General features: G+C 43.6%; 1 protein-coding gene across 1 annotated transcript in view; it reads left to right on the top strand.

Moving 5' to 3' along the window:
• The window catches only part of LOC111719283 (zinc finger protein 345), a 369988-nt gene extending 349794 nt beyond the window's left edge, over positions 1-20194 (top strand). The window contains exons 4-5 of the mRNA XM_031957964.1: positions 9808-9903; positions 15551-20194. Of these exons, the coding sequence (XP_031813824.1) occupies positions 9808-9903; positions 15551-17361 (1907 nt within the window). The 3' untranslated portion in view covers positions 17362-20194. The remainder of the gene's footprint in view (positions 1-9807; positions 9904-15550) is intronic.
• The last annotated feature ends 511 nt before the right edge of the window (positions 20195-20705 follow it).

The raw sequence follows: 20705 nt of genomic DNA, 5'->3' as shown, positions 1-20705 counted from the left end.
GCCAGAATTTATGTATGTGTGTGTATCTTGCACATACAGGCCCCTTTCCCTTCTTTAAGAGCTCTTTGGGATATAAGCCCAGTAGTAACAGTTCTGGGTCAAAGGGGATGCACAGTTTGATAACCTTTTGAGCATAGTTCCAAATTGCTCTCCAGAATGGCTGGATGTATTCACAGTTCCAACAATGCATCAGTGTCCCAGTTTTCCCGCATCCCCTCCAACATTCACCATGGCCGTTTCCTGTCGTTTTAGCCAATCTGACAGGTGTGTAGTGGTATCTCAGACTTGTCTTAATTTGCATTTCTCTGATCAATATTGATTTAGAGCATTTTTTCATATGGCTAGAAATAGTTTCAATTTCTTTACCTGAAAATTGTCCGTTCACATTCTTTGACTATTTATCAATTGGAGAATGGCTTGATTTCTTATAAATTTGAGTCAATTCTCTACATGTTTTAGAAATGAAGCCTTTATCAGAACCTTTGAATATAAAAATGTTTTCCCAATTAATTGGGCAGCACAAGTTTAAAGTTTAAAATTGTATACCTCATTGAGTTGCTAGAAAATAGGGGTTTGGCACATCGTTAGATTTAATTTCACCAAAAGAGATGTCGGTTTCCTTTGTGGAGAAGCTGGAATAGTTTTGAAATGACTGGTTTCCAAAAGTAACATTCCCTGTTAAAATAAGTAGTTTGTTTGAGTCCAGGATCAGTTGATTAGTTAGCAAGCATTTAATAAACACTTATTAGGTACCAGGGAACATCTTAAGTGCTGGGAATACAAAATAAGCAAAAGAGAAAGAGTTCATAACCCTTGAATAACTTATATTCTAATAAATAGGCAAAGCAATATATAAAACAGGAAAGAGGCAACTTGATGGAGAAGACCAGAGAAGTATCTGGAGAAGTGAAAAAATGGTGAGCCTGACGTCCTTCTAAAATGGACATTAAAAAAAAAATCCATTATGTCTTTCAGAATTTAGAAAAGGAGCTACAATAGGGGAATTTTACTCTGCTGTTTGTGAATTTGTTTAAAAAAAATCTTAGCAACTCTTTTATAATTGGTTTGTAATCTTATGCGTTTTTTGGTTTTGGTTTTTTGGTTGTTTTTTTCTGCATTTAAAAACCATGATTCTAAAAGTGATCCCTGGATTTCAGCAGTCTGACAAAGGTTTTCATCTGTCTGTCTCTGTCTCTGTCTCTGTCACTCACACACACACACAAAATAAACCCCTGGAGAGTGTGTGATTTGGCATTTGTCTCGATCCATGTCATTAGACTGGTGAAAGTTTTTAGGACAGAATCTGTGTTTGAAGAGTCAGCCCTCAACAATCCTTGTGGCTCTGAGACTCCGCAGGGACTGGTTCAGGCCAGGTTGGACAGTGCTAAAGCTAAGGGGGAAAGAGGGATGTGAAACTATTTAGCACCCATTGAAGAAGCACCTCCTTCCCCCCAAATCTGCTGCTCCCCCTTTCACTATTTAATAGCTAACTAAAATGGAGATCCCTCAGTGTACAGAAGCCAGGTTTCCTCTGTGCGGCCACCTGATGTGAGCAACCCTGGTGATCCCCAGGTGTGGGGGGCAGGCTCCTGGCCAGGAGCACAGGATAAGGAGAAGCTTCCCCTTCCTTCCTTGGGATGATATCAGAGGAGCGCAGAGGATCCATGCTTGGCGGCCTCTCTGGAACTTTTCCCCGTATTAAAATTGATTTAACTTACTTGATTTTCAACTCTCCCCTCTCACCTGCACCAGGAGGAGGAGGGAGCTGAGAGAAATGGTAGAAGTGATGGAGGATGAGGCAGCTAGAGTCTTGGGTCCTCCAGGGCCTGAAAGGGACACAGCTTGGGGGGGGGGGGAGGAGACAAGGGCTCCGGGGTCCAGAGATGGCACAAGTACCTTGTCCAGATCATCTAGCTAGGAAGAATCAGATCCTTTAACTCCAGAGCCAGGAATCTTTCCACTAGACCTTGAAGATATAATGGAAAGGTTACTGGCTCTGGAGCACCGTCTCTGGACCCCAGGCTCCTCATTTACACAATGATGGGATTGGATAAGATGATCTCTGAGGTTACTTCTAGTTCTAGATCACCAGTCCTTGAAGTGCCAGGAACAAAGAAGTCTAGAACTAGATGTACCTAGCCTGAGCCTACAAATGCACTTCTGGAATTGGTGGGAACGTGCAGTGCAGCTACGCTTGCCAGTTCTAATACATTTATGCAATGTCACCAGGAATAGCACTTTACATCCAATGTAGCAATTAGGTCATTTGCTCTGCCTGCTAAATGACTTCTTCACTCAGGTTTCTGAGCTCTAGGGTAATCCGGGGAGTTTGATGGCATACTTCTTCATTAAATAATAAAATTCTAATATATACCTTAATTAACAAAACTCAAAGTTCTTCTCACAAGTTTATATATTTATTTACTAAACTTTCCCAATAGTACAACAGTACTCATATCTTCCTGCACTCTCTATAATATATATATGTATATATATATATATATATATACATATATACACACACACACACACACACACACATATATATGTCATCCTTTGGATTAAATCAATAGTAAGATCTCTGAATATGCAATTTATCAACAATGAAATAATAAAGACATAATTATTCATGATACTTTAGCTGTGAAAAAAATGTTACCTTAAACCCATTTCTCAAGAATTTTCTTTAACTATTTAGCAAAAAAAGGTTAGAACCATAACAATAAAAGGTCTCTCCTTCCTCTCACTGTCTTCTCCAATTTCTCTGAAGTCTCTTTAGTTTCTCATCAGCCAACACTTTTTTTTTCATAGCATTTTATTCTTCCAATTACATGTAAAGATAGTTTTCAACCTTCATTTTTGTAATATTTTGAGTCCAATTTTTTCTCTTGCCTACCTCCCCCTCCCAAAACATCAAGCAAACTGGCATGTTATACATGAACAATCATTTTTAACATATGTCCATGTTAGTCATGTTGGGAAAGAAAACTCAGAAGGAAAGGGAAAAACCACAAAAAAAGAAAAAAGCAAAACAAAAAGATGAAAGAGGATTCTTCAATCTGCCTCCAGTCTCTAAAGCTCTCTCTCTGGATCTGGAAGGCATTTTCCATCCAAAATCTATTGGAACCATCTTAGATCGCTGCTTTGCTAAGGAGAGCCAAGTCTATCATAGTTGATTATGACACAATCTTATTGCCAATGTGTAGTATGTTCTCCTGGTTCTGCTCAATTCACTCAGCATCAATTCATGTAAGTCTTTTCAGGCTTTTCTGAAATCAGCCTGTTCATCATTTCTTATAGAAAAAAATAGTATTCCATGACTTTCATTTATCATAATTTATCCAGCCATCCCACAACAGATGGCCATTTACTCAATTTCCAGTTCTTTGCCACCACAAAAGAGCTATTAAGAACATTTTTGCACATGTGGGTTCTTTCCCCTCTTTTATGATTTCTTTGGGGTACAGATATGGTAGAGACAGTGCTCGATCAAAGAGTTTGCACAATTTTAAAGCCTCTTGTTCATAGTTCCAATTTACTCTCCAAAATTGTTGGATCATTTTACAACTCCACCAACAATGCATTAGCGTCCCAGTTTTCCCACATCCCTTCCAACATTCATCATTATCCTTTCCGGTCAGTTTAGACAATCTGACAGGTGTGAAGTGGCATCTCAGAGTTGTCTTAATTTGCATTTCTTCAATAGTGATTCAGAGCATTTTTTCACACGACTATAGATCAGCCATCACTCTTAAGAATCTTTAGACACTTCTCATAACACTCTATATTTCTTCGTAAGTTAAGATTGTTTTAAATCAAAAAGATGTTTCTCGTCATCATTTTTCTGTTTACTTTATAGTTGCTCTCATAAATCAAATATAAGTTCTCCCATTTATCTCTGACTTTTCTGGGAGATGTACTGCATCAAAGCAAATTACAACTTGAACTCCTTATTTTTGTGCTTTTAAAGAGAAAATACAAGTACCTCTCCCCAGTGCAGAATCTTTTTGAAACAAAGGTTACTTTCCTTCCTGTGCTCAAAAGTTTTCAGTCCCTTAAACTATACTGGGGAGGGATCAATCAGAGAGAGCAGCCAAAAGAGGCCAGGTGTGAGGTAATGGGAATCTGTAGGAAGATAGGAAAAGTTTCAGAGGAGATGGGGCTTGTGTCAGAGGTGACATGAGAGTTGAAACTCCAGGATTTTACAACTAATTGGATGGGGGTGGTGAGAGTACAGAAGCAAGAATTTCTAGGTTGCAAGCCTAGGGGTTGCTTGAGAAGTGGGGTGGGATGGACAAATCCCCTTTCAAGTGGGATGTGTAGGGTGTTCAGGGAGGACTAGCTCCTTGGCTATGAGAGCTGCCAAGCCTTTTTCAGGGCTGCTTTTCCCCCTTTGGTGTCCACTGTCTTTTATGGCTCTAAGAACCTGGAACATGGGCAGTGGGCATACCCCAGTAAGACCATCTTGGCAGAAGAGCTAACTCAGCTGGAGGGCAACTGATGGCCCTCAAACCACAGTGAGTGTGCCCTGAACTTGAGAAGCCTCCCCCAGCAGAATGGATGAGAACAATCTGTCCATGTGTTCTGCAGGTCATGAAGATGGCTGAAGAGGACACTGTGGAGCTTAAAGCACAGACACCAAGGTCATCCACTGGATTTTGAGCTGGTGTCAGTTTTCCTGACTTTTGTTTTGCCACTGGACATACATGACTGAGAGAGAGTGGGGCTGATGACGTGGTCCAATTCTACTTCTCTTAGATCCCGTTCATGTGCAAGTCAGAACATCACTGGGATGTCACTGGACTTCTTCAAAAATGAGGGTCAAACAACTCTCCAAGTTAAAGGAGAATTGGGAATAGGAAAGGATTTAAAGGGAAAACAAATTCAGTTTTGGACATTTGAGTTTGTGATATAAATAGGACATTCGGTCTGAGATGTCGATGAGAAATCCATTTTAAGATTGTAATAAACAGTGAGAAATATGAAATTGGAGGTCAAAAGAGAGGTTAAGACTCACAGATGTGACAGTCTTCTGCATAGAGATGATCTTTAAATCTGTGGAAACTGATGAGATCACCAAGTTAAAGGAGAAGAGAAGAGGGATCAGGACAGATCTGTGAGGAACACTCAGCATTAGGGAGGAGGATCCATTATAGGAGACTTAGGATAATGAAACAAGCAGGAAGAAACAGGAAAAATTAGCAATCACACACACAAACCTAGAGAGAAGATTAAAGAGAAGTGGGTGATCTAATGTAGAGGCTACAGCAAAGGTGGATGCCAAAGAGCCACTGGATTTGGAAATGGAAAGATTAATGAAAAACTGTTACACCTCAATAATAACCAGAAATACAAGTTAAAGGAATTGTGAAAATCCATCTCACACTCCCAATAGAAACATAAATAAATGAAATAAAGGATACTTGATGCTAGCGAGGGAGTAGAAGATGGAGGCAGTTGTTTGTGGTTTGTACGATTATCAACATGTAGAATTTTGTAGCAGTATGCAATGAAACTTACAGAAAGTCCTGCTTTTAGACTCAAAATCTCCATTGTTTGGAGCATTCTTCGAAAGTATTATCCCAAAATGTTTGTGGCAGCCCTCTTTGTAGTGGCTAGAAACTGGAAAATGAACGGATGCCCATCAATTGGAGAATGGTTGGGTAAATTGTGGTCTATGAATGTTATGGAATATTCTTGTTCTGTAAGAAATGACCAGCAGGATGATTGCAGAAAGGCCTGGGGAGACTTACATGAACTGATGCTAAGTGAAATGAGCAGAACCAAGAGATCATTATATACGTCAACAACGATACTGTATGAAGATGTATTCTGATGGACGTGGGTTTCCTTGACAGAGAGACCTAATTCAGTTTCAATTCATTAATGATGGACAGAAGCAGCTACACCCAAAGAAAAAAACACTGGGAAATGAATGTAAACTGCTTGCATTTTTGTTTTTCTTCCCAGGTTATTTTTACCCTCTGAATCCAATTCTCCCTATTCAACAAGAGAATTATTTGGTTCTGCACTCATATATTGTGTCTAGGATACACTGTGACATATTTAACATGTATAGGACTGCTTCATCTGGGGGAGGGGGTGGAGGGAGGGAGGAGAAAAATCGGAACAGAAGTGAGCGCAAGGGATAATGTTGTAAAATATTACCCTGGCATGGCTTCTGTCAATAAAAAGTTATAAGAAAAATAAATAAATAAATAAAAAAGAAAATATTATCAAATATCAAGAAAAAAACACTTTTTTGCTCAAAGATTTCCCAAGTGGCATTATTTATAACTGGAGAGAAAAAAACTGGAAGCACCTTAAATGTTCAACCATAGAGGGATAGTTCAACGGAATACTGTTGTTTCCTGGGCTAAGTCTCAGCAAGCAGGATGAACCCTGAGCTTAACACAACAACAGTTCTTTGCACTCCGGATCGTCTCACTCTTTGACAAGGAGCTTTGCTTTGATGAGCAGCGGGGATTCCAGCATAAAGCCATCCATCACACCTCCTGACACCTGTGCCCACAGAATTGCCAACTGAACTAAATCATGCCACCCACTCCTGTTCCTGTCACGACACAACTTAGAGACGGCTCCCACAGAACCCAGGAACACTTGAATCACCCACACAGGTCCTGCTTTTAAACCAAAAATGTATTTTTGTTCCGTCCAGCCCAAACTCTGCCCTGGGAGGGACCCCTTCCATCTTAAAAGATCAAACTCTGTCTGGCCGCCGCCTTTGTTCCGGCCCCTGTTGGGACCGCCGGGTGGGAGAGGTGGTTGGTCTTACCCAATAGAATTGTATCAAAAAAGAAAAAGGGAAACATCCTGAAAGATCCAAGCTAGCCAGGCCTCCAAAGAACAGAGCACGGGTACAAGGGTGCCATGGAGGAGGTAAGAGTTAGGTCCGGTAACGTTGGGAAAGTAGGGGAGAATTTGAACCGCCAAAAACTTGGCTTCCAGGCAAAGCCCCTCCCCGGATAAAAGGCCTGAAGGGGGGGCCCCAAACGATGGACGTTAGACCCAGGGCGGCAGCCGGGAAGCCCCGGCTTGGCAGAATACCCCTTTTCCGGACCCCGCTCCCCCGAACCCCCCGGTTTGGCCCCAAGGGCGGGTTTCCAAAGCCGGGCGGGCTGGGGCGGCCGCCCGGGGTGGCCGGAACCGGACGCGGGGGAGCCCCTCCGGGCACCGCGCCCCCGGCCCTTCTCCCCAGCGCCTCGGACGACTTAAGAGCCCCAGCGAGCCGGGCGGGGCGGGAGGGGGGGACCGAAAGGGGAACCGGGAGGGGCAAAAGGGTTCTGGGGGAATGTTCCCAAGGGGCCAAAGGGAGGGTTCGGAGGGCTGGAGGGGGCCGAAGGGGTGGGTCCCCCGGGGGAGGCCCCAAATTCAGGGTGGGGGTGGCCAAAAGGGGGTGGGGGGGGGGGTGGCCGGGGGAATCCGGGGGGGGGGGGGTGGCCCCGGCCCCCAAAGGTGGCGCCGCCCCCCCCCCTGGGCCCAGGGGGGCCCGGGGGGCCGGGCCCATGGGGCCCCAGGTTCCCTGGCCCCCCACCGAGGGGCAGGGCCCAGGCACCCCAAGGGCGGGGGGGCCCCCAGGGAGGTTAGGCCTCCGGGCGGCAGGGAGGGGGCCCAGGGACGCATTTGGCCCAACCCGCGGGGCGCCTCCCTCCCAGCCGGCAGAGCCCGCCCGCCTTCCTAGGGGGCGGGGGATGGTCCCACCATTTCGGGCCCCGGGGCCCAGAAGGGGCCCAGGCCCAAAGGGGCCCTCACCTGCAGGCCCCGCCTGTCTTGGCTACTGACCCTGGCCCAGAGGGCGCCCCGCCCCTTCCACAGACTGCGATTGCGCATGAGGACATGCGGCCGGCCATTGGAACTACATTTCCCAGAAGGCCTCGCGGCCCACGTTTGGGAGGGGCTCCAGCGCCGGCCCCGAGGTCTACGTCACTTCTGCCAGGACCAAATACTAATCCCTAGGCTCCGCTCCACCGTCGCTCCCGGGTCAGGGTGAGTGGGACCCAAGCCGGGGCGGGCTTTGACGTCAGGTTTTTGCTCGGAACAAGGCTGCTTACCTGGGGAAAGAACGGGCATGCGCAGTACAGATCGTCCCCATCCCCCCGCTTTGCCTCTTGCGCATGCGCACTCTTTCTCCGTGTTTGACTTCCTCCTGAGCCTTCCTTGGCTCCCCAGCACCCACCTTCCCCCCGCGTCCGCACTGTCCCGGGACTCGAGGGCGCATCGCAGCCCAGTCCTGGAGCCGGCCTCGGACAAGCCGCCGGACCTCGCGCTCCTCTGGCAGGCCCCGCCCCGGCCCTCCCCCATCCCCTTGGGGCCTCAGTTTCCCCCTCCGTACAGCGCCCCTGCCTCTCCCCGGTCCCTGGTCCCGCCTCGGGTCTTCCCAGCCTGGGCAGCGGCCGCTCGCCTGCCCCGACGCTGCTGGGACACTGGGCAGAAGGGCCTGCCTCGGAGCTGGGCGTCCCGGGCCCGGCGCTGTGTGACTGGCCCGGGGCCCAACCTGCCCGACCCTTTCTCCTTTCGTTCCCCCACAGCTGGACATCCCGGTACCCGGCGCTGTCTCAACCCCCCAGCCAGAGCTCCCGGGCCGGCGCCCCCCCCCCGGCAGAAGGAGCCCCAGGGTCCCGGCGCTGACCCCAGCCCGGGTCCCAGTGCCCGCCCTGCCCGACCCTTTCTCCTCCTGTTTCCTCCCCAGCTGGACATCCTGGTGCCCGCCCTGTCTCACCCCGCGGGAGGGTCCCGGGCCGGCGCCGCCCTCCCCGGCAGAAGGAGCCCCCGCAGGAGGAGATGGCCCCCGTGTTCCTGGCGGACGGCGCCTCCCGGGTGAGGGGCCTCCCGGGGCTCCCCGTGACCCTCGGGGGAGTCAGGGTTAGGGAGCCGCACCGGGTGGGAGCCTGGGCTGGGCCTCCAGCCCTGCCCCCTGTGACTCCTCGGGCCTGGGCATAGCCCGTGAGCCCCGCAAAGGGAGCCTGGGAGACCAGGAGTCCTTTGGGTCTGGGACGTCATCCTCAGGGGGCTGCGGGGACCCCCCCATGTGCCAGGCAGGGCCCCCATGGAGGTCCCTCCACACCCAGCTTCCCCAACTCCCAGCCGGCTTCCTGCGGCCCCTGTAGTCGGGCTGTTTGTCCCCCTTTTAAAGGTGGAGAAACCCGAGGCTCCCAGGGGATGGGCCTGCCCAGCATCTGTGCAGGGTGGGGGAGGAGGGAGGAGGGCTCGGGGGCCGGTTTGGGGGGAGGGGGAGTCCCAGGCAGGGCACAGGCCCTCGGAGCAGAAGCCAGAGCTGGCCCCTAGAAGGCTGAGCCCCCACCTGCCCTTGTCTTCTTAGGCCTGTGAGAGGGGAGGGTCCCATTGAGTCAGAAGCAGGCCTCCCCCCCACCAGAGGGCAGGGTCTTCCACCTGCCCATCCCCCTCCTTTAGCAGCCATGGTCCTGCATCTTGTAGGGCTCTGTGACCTTTGGGGACGTGGCCGTGGACTTCTCCCAGGAGGAGTGGGGGCACCTGGACCCCGCCCAGAAGGCGCTCTACTGGGAGGTGATGCTGGAGAATTACAGGAGCCTGGTTTGCCTGGGTAAGGGGGCTCCCCCTGAGTCCATGCCAAGGGGGCAGGGGGCCCCTGAAACTAGGAATGATTCCCAGGCTTTGAGGGGGGCCCAGATCTGCGGAATGAGGCCAGCCCAAGAGCCGGGTGCAGACCCCCCAGGTGGGGCCCACCTGTCCTGGAGGCGGGGGGGCCTAGGAATGGGAGGTTGGGGTCTTCTCTGACCCCAACACTTTCCCATTTCCCCTGGGCAGGACTCGTAGTTTCCAAACCCCATATGATTGAGCAGTTGGAGCGAGGGGAAGCGCCTTGGACGCCATGGGGAGGGGTCTGGAGCAGCTGTGGCCCAGGTGAGTGGGAGACCCTCAGGTGCTGTTTGGCGGCCGTTTCTTCTCAGTCCTGACCTCGTTGGGTGTCCCATCTGCCCCATCCCCTTGGGGCCTCAGTTTCCTCCTCTGTATAGTGTCCCTTGCTCTCCCCAGACCTTTGTCTGGCCTCGGGTCTTCCCAGCCTAGGCAGCGGCCTGCCCCAGACGCTGCTCGGACACTGGTCAGAAGGGCCTGCCTCCGAGCTGGGTGTCCCGGTGCCCGGCCCTGGCTCACCCCCCACAGCGGGACGGAATTAATAGTTCATTTTTTCCAATTGCACATAAAAACAATATCTAGCATTCGTTTTTAAAAGTTTGAGTTCCAAATTCTCTCCCTCGTCATAGCTCTCCCTGAAGAAGCAAACAGTTTATACATATAAGCTATACATAGGCAGTCATGTAAAATGTATTTTCAAATTGTGAAAGGAAACACAGACCCAAACAAACAAACAAGAAAAAAAATTAGTGAAAAATAATCTGCTTTGAGATCCACATTCAGTGTCCTCAGTTCTTTCTCTGGAAGTGGATGGCATTTTCCATCATGGATCTTTTGGAATTGTCTTTTATCATTTCGTTGCTGAGGAGAGCAAAGTCTATCAAAATTGACCATTGCACATTGTTGCTGTTACTGTGTACAGTGTTCTCTTGGTTCTGCTCACTTCACTGTGCTTCAGAGATCCTTCCATCTGAAAGATGCCTGCCATCATTTTTTAATAGCACAGTAATATTCCATTACATTTATAGGCCACAACTTGTTCAACCATTCCCCAATTGAAGGGCATCCCTTCAATTTCCAATTTGACCATCACAAAAAGCTGCTATAATTATTTTTGTACAATTAAGTCCTTTGCCTTTTTTGTGTATTTTCTGGATTACAGACTTAAAACCTAGTAGTGGTATTGCTAGGTCAAAAGTATACACAGTTTTATAGCCCTTTGGGCTTAGTTACAAATTGCTCTTCAAAATGGGTGAATCAGTTCATAACTCCACCAACAGTACATCAGTGTCCCAATTTTCTTCACATTATCTCCATCATTTGTCATTTTCTTTTTTCTACCAAAATAGCCCATGTAACAGGTATGAAGTAGTACCTCAGAGTTGTTTTGATTTAGGTTTCTCTTAGAGCATTTTTTCATATGATTATAGATAATTTTGACTTCTTCGTCCATCAATCTTTTTTCAGTAAGTCCTGTCTTTCCCTTATGTGACTTCAGCTTCAGATTTGTCTTTCGAATGAGGTCTGAATTAATTTAAGTACTGACTTATTTGATGTCCTTGATGTCCAAGGGACTCTAAGAAGGCTTCTCAAGCTTTGATTCTATGGTGCTCAGCTTTCTTCATAGTCAACTCTCATAGCCATACTAGTTACTGGAAAAATCAGTTTTGACTATACAGACCTTTGTAAGCAAGATGATGTCTCTGCTTTTTAATCTGCTGTCCAAACTTGCCATTTCATGTCTGTCATCTCCATCTGCAGTGATTTGTGAGCCCAAGAATATACAACCAATCCTGCTTCCATTTCTTCTCCCTCTATTTGCAAGGTAGTGATGAGACCTGTTGCCAAGATCTTAGGTTTTTTAATATTGAGGTCCAAGCCAGTTTTTACATAGTCCTATTTCACCCTTCTCTTAATTCTTAATTCTTCACTTTTCTGCATCAGAGTGGTATCATCTCCACATCTGAGATTGTTCACATTTCTCCCAGCAGTCTTAATTCCAGCTTTGGATTCATCCACGCCTGCCATTTTGAATGATATACTCTGAAAATAAGTTAAATAAATAAGGTGACTATTGCATTATTCCTTTTTCAGTCTAAAACCGATCAGTTGTTCCATGTTCAGTTCTAATTGTTGTTTCTTGGCCCACATACATCTTCCTTGGGATTCAAGTAAGGTGATCCGGTAGTCCCATCTCTTTGAGGACTTGCCACATTTTGTTGGGATCCACACAATTAAAGGCTTTAGTGGAGTCAATGAAGCAAAAGTAGATGTTTTTCTGAAATTCCCTTGCTTTCTCCATAACCCAGCGAATGTTGGCAATTTGGTCTCTTGTTCTTTTACCCCTTTTGAAAACCAGTCTGCTCTTTAAGGAATTCTCGGTTCCCATATCATCAAAGCCTTCCTTGCAGAATCTTAAGCATAATCTCGCTGGTGTGTGAAATGATTTCAGTTGTTTGGAATTTGAACATTTTGGGGAGCTTTTCTTTTCTTTAGGATTGGGCCAAAAACTGACCTTTTCCAATCTAGTGGCCACTTTTGAGTTTTCCAAATTTCTTGGAATATAGAGTGAAGCACTTTCACTTTAGGATTTTAAATAGCTCAATTGGAATTCCATCACTTCTGCTAGCCTTATTAGCAATGCTTAGTAAAAGGCCTACTTGAATTCATTCTCCAAGATGTCTGAATCTAGATCAGTTACTACCATTATAGTTATCAGTGATGTCAAGATCTTTCTTGTATTCTTGCCATTTCTTACTCTTCTTACAGTTAAGTCACTCCCATTTTTGTCTTTTATCATGCCCATTTGTGCTTGGGACATTCCCTTTATACCTCTACTTTTCTTGAAGAGATCTCTTACCTTTCCCATTCTATTATTTTCTTTTATTTCTTGGCATTACTTATTTAAAAAAACCTTATTTTGGTGCAGCTAGGTGGCACAGTGGATAGAGTACCAGCCCTGAAGACAGGAAGACCTGAGTTCAAATCTGATCTCAGACACTTAACATTTCCTAGTTGTGTGACCCTGGGCAAGTCACTTAACCCCAATTGCCTCAGGAAAGAAAAAAAAAAGGTAACCTTATCTCTCCTTCCATTTTCTCTGAAATTCTAAATTTATTTGATTTATTTTTCCCTTTTTTGTTTGCCTTTCTTCTACTTATCTTCCTTGACTTTAAATTTGATGTGAGAATTAGACTCTGTGTATTTTTGGAGGTTAGAGCTGAACCAGTCCTGCAGGCTTTCAGTGTTCTCAAAATAGTACAATCCAGAACAAAGTATATTTGCTTCTTCTTTGGCCTGAGAGCTACAAGTTCTCAACCTGGGTTTGGGTCTGTACAAGGTTAGATGTTGCTAGATAATATATATATATATTATTATATATATATATATGTTGCTAGACTTTACCTTTATCATCCAGTTGGAAAGAAAGTTCTGTTGATTTCAAGTGGTAAGAGTATCACTTCAACCTGATTTCATATTGACCATCTGGTCCTGGATCATGTATAGAGTTGCCTTTTGTGTTTTTGAAAAAGAGTGTTTGCTCCGACCAGAGAGTTATGTTGACCAAACTATATCAATCTCTATCTTGCTTCATTTTGTATTCCAAGGCCAACCTTGCCTATTCTTCCAGTGATCATTTGATGTCCTCCTTTAGCATTTCAATCCCCTATGATAATGTGACATCTCTTTTGGATGTTACTTCTAGAAGATGTCTTCCTGAAGCAGAAAATGCTTCATTTGGAGCAAGAGTCCCTTAAAAGAAATGGAGCAGCGCTCATGGTCACTAAAAGGGTGGGAAGACCATACTTTGGTAGAATTTCCAATGTGATCAAATATGTGTTTGAATCCAAGGAAATTGTTCAATATTGTAGTAATACAGGTCCAGGCTCCAAACACTGATGCTGAAGTGGCCAGAGTTGATATTTTATGAAGTGGTCCATGGTGTTAGTGGTCTATCTCAGCTTCATGTCATTTTAAATTTTGTTTTTATTTGCCAGTCATCTCTTGAGTGATTCCTTCTAGCCTTTCCCAAGTGTTCAGTAATGTTCTCCAGTGACAAAATCACTTTCTTTGTTCTTCCTTTGCCTTCACCTAACACTTTTGTTGTGCTTCTCCCCTGTGATCCTGGATTTCTTCATATGATTACACTTCATTAATAGACCATGGTAGCTCCACCACCCCTAATTTTTATCCATCTTGTTTCTTTTGAATAATATATAAACTTAGAGTCATACTCTATTCTAAGGTTTCACCACTCAGTCTTAGTAATAGCTATAAGGTCAGATCTGGCTCTATTGGTGGATGCCTAAAGCATTTCTTCAGTACCTGCTATGTGCCAGGCACTTTGCCAAATACTGAGGGCACAGATACAAACCAAACAAGACTTTCCTACCTGAAGGAGTTGGGGAAAAACAGAAGATAAAGGGAAGTTTGCAAGTCAGAATAGTGGCAGAGAAGGATCTGGGCACAGATGCCGAGAAGAAGGTAACCCTTTTTTTTTTTGTTGCCCAGACATAGGATTTTATGTACAGACACCTAACCTGATGGCTTCTGCTCTCCTCCTTTCTTTATTGTGGCTACTCTCCATTATATTTAAGGGAGTTGAGGGAATTAAGACAGCAAGTATTAATTGTGGGGATTGAATGAACCAGATTTCTGGAGCAAGTGGTGAAGTCATTGCAATTCATTCAATTTCCTCATTTGTATAGATTAACTACTCTTCCAACCCAATAACTTTGTTGTAATTTTATTGTTGTAATTCTTGGGGAGGCAGTTCCCTCATAACAACTACCATAATATGAGATTGTACTATATGTGAGGGTTTTTTTTTTTCTGCTTAAAGTGTGGTAGTCATTATTGATAGACCATTGCAGTAAGGCCCTTTCTCTCAGTTATAACACTATTAGACACATATACCAAAGAGATCAGTGACAAAAGGATCCATTTGTACAAGAAAAAAAAATTTTTGTTGTAACAAGGCATTGGAAACAAAGTACTCATCAGTTGGAAATGATGACTTCATAGAAACTTCAGAAAACTTTTATTAAATTATAAAGAGTAAAAGGAGCAGACCTAGGTTATCTGTTGATATGGTGAGTACAGTATTGTAAAGGAAAATTGTAAAGTCTTTGAAAGACTTGGGTATTCTAATTAATGCATTGATCAGTCATAATTTGATATTTATCAGGTATATTATAATGGGGTTTCATTTGGTGTCTGGAGAACTTGGACTAGGTAGCCTATGAGACCTTGATATTTATTTTATTTTAATAAATTATTATATATAATATGTTTATATATTAATAAATTTAAAATTCTTATTTATAATTTATAACAAAAGAGGAAGGAGGAGAAGGTTCTGTAAAACTAACCAATATATCAAAAAAAAGTGTTATAATATATGTTGTATTCCACATTTTTGGCCCTGTCTTCTTCAGAGAATTCATTGGGAAGGGAAGGGAGGCACATTGGTAATTTGTGAAGACTTTTGATAAATTGTGTTTCTTACCTCTTGGCAGAGAAGGGACTAGATTTATTTATGAGACCTAACATTTTCAGATATGGGAAGTGTGTGAATTTAGTTTACTTAATTTATTACACATGGGCTTACTTTCTTGTAGGAACATGGGGGTGGACAGGTAGGAATGCCAGAAAGAAATGAGCATTAATTAAAACATGAATAAAACACAAAACGCAGAATATTCAGAAGGGGACACGGGGAAGTGTTAATAAATATGAACAAGCTGTACATAATAATAAATCCCCAATTTCATATGAAATCTTTTTCTGGATTGGGACCTTTGTGGTATATGGAAATATTCATATTGCTGTTTTTCGAATTCATCAAACTTTAAAATTTTGATGAAATAGCAACAAGAACAAAAGAGATTTATACAACTTTTATTTCTTTCAGATTTGGAAGCTAAGCCTGAAGTCAAAGAATCAGCTTTAAAGTTTGGCCTTTCTATGGAAAAATTGTCTGAGGAAACGCTCATGAATGTTGGTGATTGTGTCTTTGAGTTAAGAGAATTCTGCAGATTTGATGCTTGTTCAGAAAGGCAGCAGAATAATGAGGAGAATCCTTTTCAAGCCACAGCATTCATCCAGAAGAAGCCTCCCCATGGAGTACGACTCTCTGAATACAATAAATGTAGTGGAAGCTCCAGTCCAGCACAAAGCCTTTTTCCACAACCAGTTGTAAGTGTGAAAAGTGTGCATGAATGTGACATAAATCAAAGACACTTTACCTTGTTTTCAGATCTTCCAAAATATAATAGAACTTGCTCAAAGGAGATATTTTCTAATTATGAATTTGGAGATTGCTTTAATTATGATTCAGAAATTAATGAAAAAAGATTGCACTCTAAAGAGAAACCTCAAGAATATAATGAATGTGACAAGGCCTTCCACCTGACCTCACAGCTTATACAACACCAAAAAATTCATCCTGCACAGGGATCATATAGGCAAAGGAACACGCTGAGCTCGTCCAGAAACTTTAATGTCCACCAGAGAATTCAAATAGAGCCACCATACGAATGTAAGGAGTGTGGGAAGGCATTCAGTCAGAGTAGAAACCTTACTCTTCATCAGAGAATTCACACTGGAGAGAAACCATATGAATGTAAAGAATGTGGGAAGTTCTTCCGACAAAAGGCACATCTTACTGTACATCAGAGAAGTCACACTGGAGAGAAACCTTATGAGTGTAATGAGTGTGGCAAGTTCTTCCGGCGGGGTACCCATCTTATTCTGCATCAGAGAATTCACACTGGAGAAAAACCATACGAATGTAAAGAGTGTGGCAAGGCTTTTACCCAAAGCAATACACTTACTCTCCACCAGAGAATTCACACTGGAGAGAAGCCATATGAATGTAATGAATGTGGGAAGGTCTTCAGTGACTGGTCAAACCTTATTCAGCATCAGAGGGTTCATACTGGAGAGAAACCTTATTACTGTAATGAATGTGAAAAGGCCTTCAGCCACAGTGGAGACCTTACTCTGCACCAGAGAATTCATACCGGAGAGAAACCATATGAATGTAAGGAGTGTGGGAAGTGCTTCCGACAGAAGGCACATCTTATTGTACATCAGAGAATTCATACTGGAGAGAAACCTTATGAATGTAATGAGTGTGGCAAGTTCTTCCGCCGGGGTTCACATCTTATTCTGCACCAGAGAATTCACACTGGAGAAAAACCATATGAATGTAAAGAGTGTGGAAAGGCTTTTACCCAAAGCAATACACTTACTCTCCACCAGAGAATTCATACTGGGGAGAAGCCATATGAATGCAGTGGATGTGGAAAGGTCTTCAGTGACTGGTCAAACCTTGTTCAGCATCAGAGAATTCATACTGGAGAGAAACCTTATTACTGTAATGAATGTGAGAAGGCCTTCAACCACAGTGGAGACCTTGCTCTGCACCAGAGAATTCACACTGGAGAGAAACCATATGCTTGCAGTGCATGTGGGAAGACTTTTCGCCAGAACTCAGCCCTCACTCAACATCAAAGAATTCATAGTGGAGAGAAACCTTATGAATGTAATGAATGTGAGAAGGCCTTCAGCCGGAGCAGAGACCTTACACTCCATCAGAGAATTCACACTGGAGAGAAACCTTATCAGTGTAATAGATGTGGCAAGTTTTTCCGTCAGAGTGCACACCTTCTTCGACATCAGAGAATGCATACTGGAGAAAAACCCTATGAAGTGTATTGAATGTGGGAACGTCTTCTGCAAGAGCTCATACCTTACTTGACATCAGGTAACTTTATACCTGGAAGAAAACCTATCAATGAAGTGAATGTGACAAGGCTTTCAGCCAAAACCATAATTCTCCATTAGATAACCCATATTGAAGAGAAATCATATGATTGTAATACATGTGGGAAGTTTGTCAGAATACACTTTTTTCAACATCATAGATTTCATGTTGGAAAGAAAACGTGAATATATATTGAATGTGCTCAGACCTTACTCAACATTAGAGAATGAATATTAAGGAGAAATTCTGCTAATTTAATAACTGTGGGAAGACATTTCTGCCTGGGATGAGAGTTTAGTATACACCATATATTCATTTTAGAGAAAACCTTATGAATGTAATAAATAAGCTCATGTCTTCTGTCAGAATATATACCTTTCTAGCAGAAAGTTTACACCAAAACCTGCCCTTTACCTTATAAAGTAATGGACGTGGGAAGGCTTTTGACTGCTAACACATCTGACTCACCAAAAGAGATAGGAATATAGCTGAAGATTTAGACCATGACACAGCCCTCTTTGTGTTTAATTAAGTGCAAATAAAGTTTTTAATCTCCAACATTAGTCAGATGTTGTAATCCTACTTTTCAGAAAAGGAAACATAGGAAGAAGGTGAATATCAGGAACTTTGTCAATTCACACAATGAGAACCATGAGAAACCTCAGCAGCTGTAGAACCCATCCCATTCACAGAGTCCTGCTATCAGTGTTCAGGACAAGTAACCATCTGGCCTCTGCTTGAAGACCTGCAGCAGGGCTGTATCAGGACAAGACTAGGAGTCTTGTGACCCCAGTCTCAAATTTTCCTCTTTGCAGCATCCATCCATTGCACCTGGTTCTGTTTTCTGGACCCAAACAAAAGTAAGTGAATCCTTCTTCCACAATGATGGCTTTTCACATTAAGTCTTCTCCAGGTGCATCCAGCCCAGTTCTTTTAATGTCTTCTGATGACACAGACTCAGCAAAGACCTCTCCATCCCAGATGGTTTCCTCCAGACACTCCAACTAATCGGTGATGTCCAGAACTGAATATGCTACTTCTCTGTTAAGATCTGATGACTGCAGGTTAGGGGGAGACCATCCTCTCTCTATTCCTGGGAACCACACTTTTCTTAATGGAAGGAAATTAGCATTTATTAAGTGTCTACTGTTTTATCAGGCAGAGTGCAGAACACACTTTACAACTATCTCATTTAATCCTCACAACAAATCTGGGTAATAAGTGGTATTATCCCCATTTTATTGTTGAGGAAGATTAAGCAGACTGGAGGTTAGGTAACTAAGACTGGATTTGAACTCAGGCTTTTCTGACTCTGGGCCCACAGCTCTAGCTACTGTGCCACCTAGTTACCTCATACAGTTGTCCCACTATGACCTTATGGACCACAGCTGTCTATAAGACTTTCTTGGCAAAGGAACTTCCTTCTCTAATGGATCCTTTTGTTAGGCAGAGATCAAATGACTTGCCCAGGGTCTTCTAGCAAGGAAGTATCTGATTTGAAATCTGGATTTGAACTGAGGTCTTCCTGATTCCAGGAACCCAGTGCTCTAACTGTGTCTTATTGTAGCCCAAGTTCACATTAGCTTTTTGGATTGCTACATCACACTGCCAACTCATTAAACTTTTAGTGCATTAAAACTTACAAATCTTTTCCAGAACAACTGCTCTCTATCCATTCTTTCACTTATACTTATAAAGTTGATTTTTTTTTTTTTTTGCTCAAGTACAAGGCTTTACAATTATCACTGCTGAATCTCATCTTAATGGATTTAGTCTAATTTTGAACCTATCAGGATCCTTTTGGATTCTCTTTCTATCATTTGTTGTGCTGGCTATCCTAGCAAACTTAATGAGCATGCCATTTGCAGCTTTATTATGATGAAATGTTCAACAGCTCAGAGTCACACATTCCTAAAATACTTTATTGGATATCTCTTGCCATTTCAGCAGGCACCCTTGGAGTCTAGCCATCTGGCTTGTTCTAAATTTGATTGGGTTGTCATCCACTCTACATCTCCATCTTCTCCATGCATCTAGAACCTGGCATGGTCATTGCTCAGAAAAGGATTCTTGGTACTATGGCAAGAGACACTTTGCTGACCTTTGCTAAAAGCTAATTATGGTAGGGCCATAGTGTTCCTGGCACCTGCTGGGTTAGCCATCCCAATCACAGAAAGAAATAACCTGTTCTTGGTCTTAGTCTGCAGCCTTTTTGTAATTACCAGGTCCCATTCTAATGCTTGCCAACCATCTCTTTGAGATTCTTCAGAATTTGCCCAGGATTCAGTCAGTCTCTACTGCCTGAAAAGAAACTATTCTTTTCCTTTTTTTTTTTTTTCAAAGCCACAGTAATATTGTCCAGTTTTGTAGTACCTCTCCCATTTTGGGGGATCTTTCTAACATCGTTGACAGTAGTTTAGCAGTTAGATTTGCCAGTTCTTTATGGACCCAAGGACAAAATTCTTTTGGGCATTTCTGTCTTATTTCCATTACAAAGGTCTTCCTTTGTAGAGAAAAGAAAAAAGCAATACGCCTTGAGAAACTCTTCATTCTTGGTTCTAAAGTAATCCCATGCACTCCTCTGACCTTTTCCTTAATGCTTCCTTCCAGCCCCCGATGTCATTTGTCCTTAGTTTCCTTCATTAACCTCAGCTCCTTCTAAGCTTTGGGATTCCTGACACTCTTTCCCCAGGCTTTTGCCATTGTCCTACATTCATTCTGTTGCCTGGCCTTGCTTATATCTTACTGTGGTTTTTTTTTTTTTTTTTTTTTTTTAATGTAAGTTGACCAAACATCATATTTTTGCTTTTTTTTTTTTATTATTATCATTTGGTTGTGTTTTTTTCTTGGGTTTTTTTCCCCCTTTTCATTTGATTTTTCTTGTGCAGCATGATGAATATGGAAATATGTTTAGAAGAACTGCATGTTTAACTTATATTGAATTGTTTTATATCTAGAGAAAGGAGGAGGAGGGGAGGGAAGGAGCATAAGGTTTTGCAAAGGTGAATATTGAAAACTAGCTTTGCATGTATTTAGAAAAATAAAAAGCTACTAAAAAACAAAAACAATAATGTAAGTTGATCAGTGAGTTCCCTTAGCATTCACATTGATCTCCTAAGACACATCACACTGTATCTCCTCGCTGGAACTGTTTGATTTTACATCCTTGGAACTTCAGTCTTGAGTGTTTCCCATCCATCTTGGGCTGATTTCCTTTGAAGCATTTTACTCCCATAGATCCTATCTAGGTATCCTTTGAATTGCTTTCCCAAAATTGAGGACACCTGTCCAAGAATGC

Source organism: Sarcophilus harrisii, chromosome 1 (assembly GCF_902635505.1).
Source record: "Sarcophilus harrisii chromosome 1, mSarHar1.11, whole genome shotgun sequence".
NCBI lineage: Eukaryota > Metazoa > Chordata > Mammalia > Dasyuromorphia > Dasyuridae > Sarcophilus > Sarcophilus harrisii.
Note: the sequence above shows the minus strand (reverse complement) of the source record. Positions and strands in the feature narration are given on the sequence as shown.